Source organism: Cloeon dipterum, chromosome 1 (assembly GCF_949628265.1).
Source record: "Cloeon dipterum chromosome 1, ieCloDipt1.1, whole genome shotgun sequence".
In the NCBI taxonomy this organism is placed as follows: domain Eukaryota; kingdom Metazoa; phylum Arthropoda; class Insecta; order Ephemeroptera; family Baetidae; genus Cloeon; species Cloeon dipterum.
This window is the reverse complement of record NC_088786.1, coordinates 24,786,984-24,788,916: the sequence shown is the minus strand read 5'-3', so window position 1 is coordinate 24,788,916 and position 1,933 is coordinate 24,786,984. Positions and strand designations below refer to the sequence as shown.

The 1,933-nt window shown below is 39.8% G+C and overlaps 1 protein-coding gene across 1 annotated transcript; it reads left to right on the top strand.

Moving 5' to 3' along the window:
• The first annotated feature begins 586 nt into the window (after positions 1-586).
• LOC135947925 (poly [ADP-ribose] polymerase tankyrase-like) lies at positions 587-1,682 on the top strand. The gene is made up of 3 exons (XM_065496923.1): positions 587-828; positions 876-1,322; positions 1,379-1,682. The coding sequence occupies exons 1-3, from the start codon at positions 619-621 to the stop codon at positions 1,493-1,495; spliced, it is 774 nt and encodes a 257-aa protein (XP_065352995.1). The 5' UTR covers positions 587-618; the 3' UTR covers positions 1,496-1,682.
• Positions 1,683-1,933: the final 251 nt, after the last annotated feature.

Genomic DNA, 1,933 nt, shown 5'->3' with positions numbered 1-1,933 from the left:
ACAAGGTGATGAATCGGGAAGGTGTTAATGGCACGAAATAAAAATTTTCATAGAATGTTGTTTATAATAATTAGGGTTAGAGTAAAAGTCATATTAACCATTACTTTCTGGAATAAACTAATTGTAAAAAGAAGAGGTATCAGCCGAGTAATTTTGAGACGGCAACTGGCGACTAGGAAAATTTTAAAAGTGAAGTTTAATAGTGCTTAGCGGCCCAAAGGGCCGGAGGCTAGTTTTTTTCTCAAGCAAGCAGTTTTTTCGAATTTTTTATTTATCGCCGGCTGGCGGTTGACTTCCTAGCTCAAAATTTTCTGGCTCGCGCGGCACAGCGCGACTGGCTGAGACCTTTAGTAACAAACATAAATATATTTTTTAATGTTAATATTTGCTTTTTTGTCAAAAATATCATCACACATAGATCTGATAAGGGCGTGTGTATCGCTATGTGGTTTGAACCATTCGATTAGACGAACAAGATAAGCAGTCAACGCATTCAAGTGTTATCTCATTGTCTGTAATGAACTGCACAGAAAGTCTAAGGCCGGCGCCAGGCTAACTAAGACTTTCGTCCCAACAGCCAGCACTGCAACAAGGTCTGAAGACGACGTTGCAACAGCAATGATTTTTGCCATTTTAGCCAGTTTAATAGCGGTATTTGCGGGCTGGTTTTGGCTTAGGAAGAAGAAAGAAAGTGTCGCAGGGAAAAAACCGCTATTAGAAGTGTCTTCTCATGGCTCAAGTGATTACTTTTTCGTCAAGACATTGATGCGCAACACCATTGTGCGGCATGAAAATAATATTCCACTCACGGACTACGAAATATACAGGGTAACAGTTTTAATTTAATTCATATCACTTAATCAAAATTTCCACAGATTTACAAAATCAACAACCCAGAACTGACAAAAATAGTGGAAAAAAAGAAATCCGACTTAAACTGGAGCACTTGGTGGAGAACCGACGAGCGAATTCTCTTTCACGGCTCTCCACACGCAAAGGAAATCGCAGAAAAGGGCTTTAATGTGGGCGTTTGCAGCCCCCACAGCATGTTCGGGAAAGGAATCTACTTGACGAGTTTGTCTTCCAAAGCCAATCAGTACGCTTGGGGAAACAACAGAGGTTGCCCCACGCACAAGAACAGGGCTTGCTGTTTGTGCACTCGCACGATGCTCATCTGCAGGTGCGTCATGGGAAAGGAGCTGAGGACTGTAGCTCCGACGAGTATGGTGCCGCCTGGATACCATAGTGTCGTGGCGGTACCCACGTGCGCGGACGACACTTACTTGAAGTTTCCGGAGTTTGTTTTCCTTGACGGCAGTCAGGTATGGTTGCGATTTAAAACAACGACAGTCAAAATAAATTGAGAAAAAATCCGCAGGTGGAGCCAATGTTTTGCATCGAGTACAAGATACTTTACATGAAGCAAGATGAAAATCCTGTTGATGATACAATCAGAAGTACCAAAGCTAAAGAAAGTAAATGTTCAATAATGTAGTGTGAAAAATTACAGCGCTGTGTAGCGCACGTTATTTATTACAAAACATTAAAAACCAAACAGGAAAATGTAAAGTTGAGATGTAAGGCTTGTATATTAATTGATATATAATATATCCACGGTGTCTGGAAATCTCCTATTTTGTAAAATACGATTTACAACATTTGTTACGAAATTTTCTACGAAAAATGTGTAATGACCTTTTAATAAAAACATATTAGAAATTTATGTTGCCTAATTATTAATGACTGTGCTTCGCCAAAATTAATTAACTACAATTTTGCATGGATAAGAATATGTATAGTGATGATTACTTTGTGCCTCACGCGGGAAACTCAGTTCGGAGTGACACGCTCTATTAAACATCCCCAGCAAAAAGGACAAATTAAAAAAGAATATTAATGAAGGGGGCGAAGAGAGCAGAGTCTCTTCGCAACG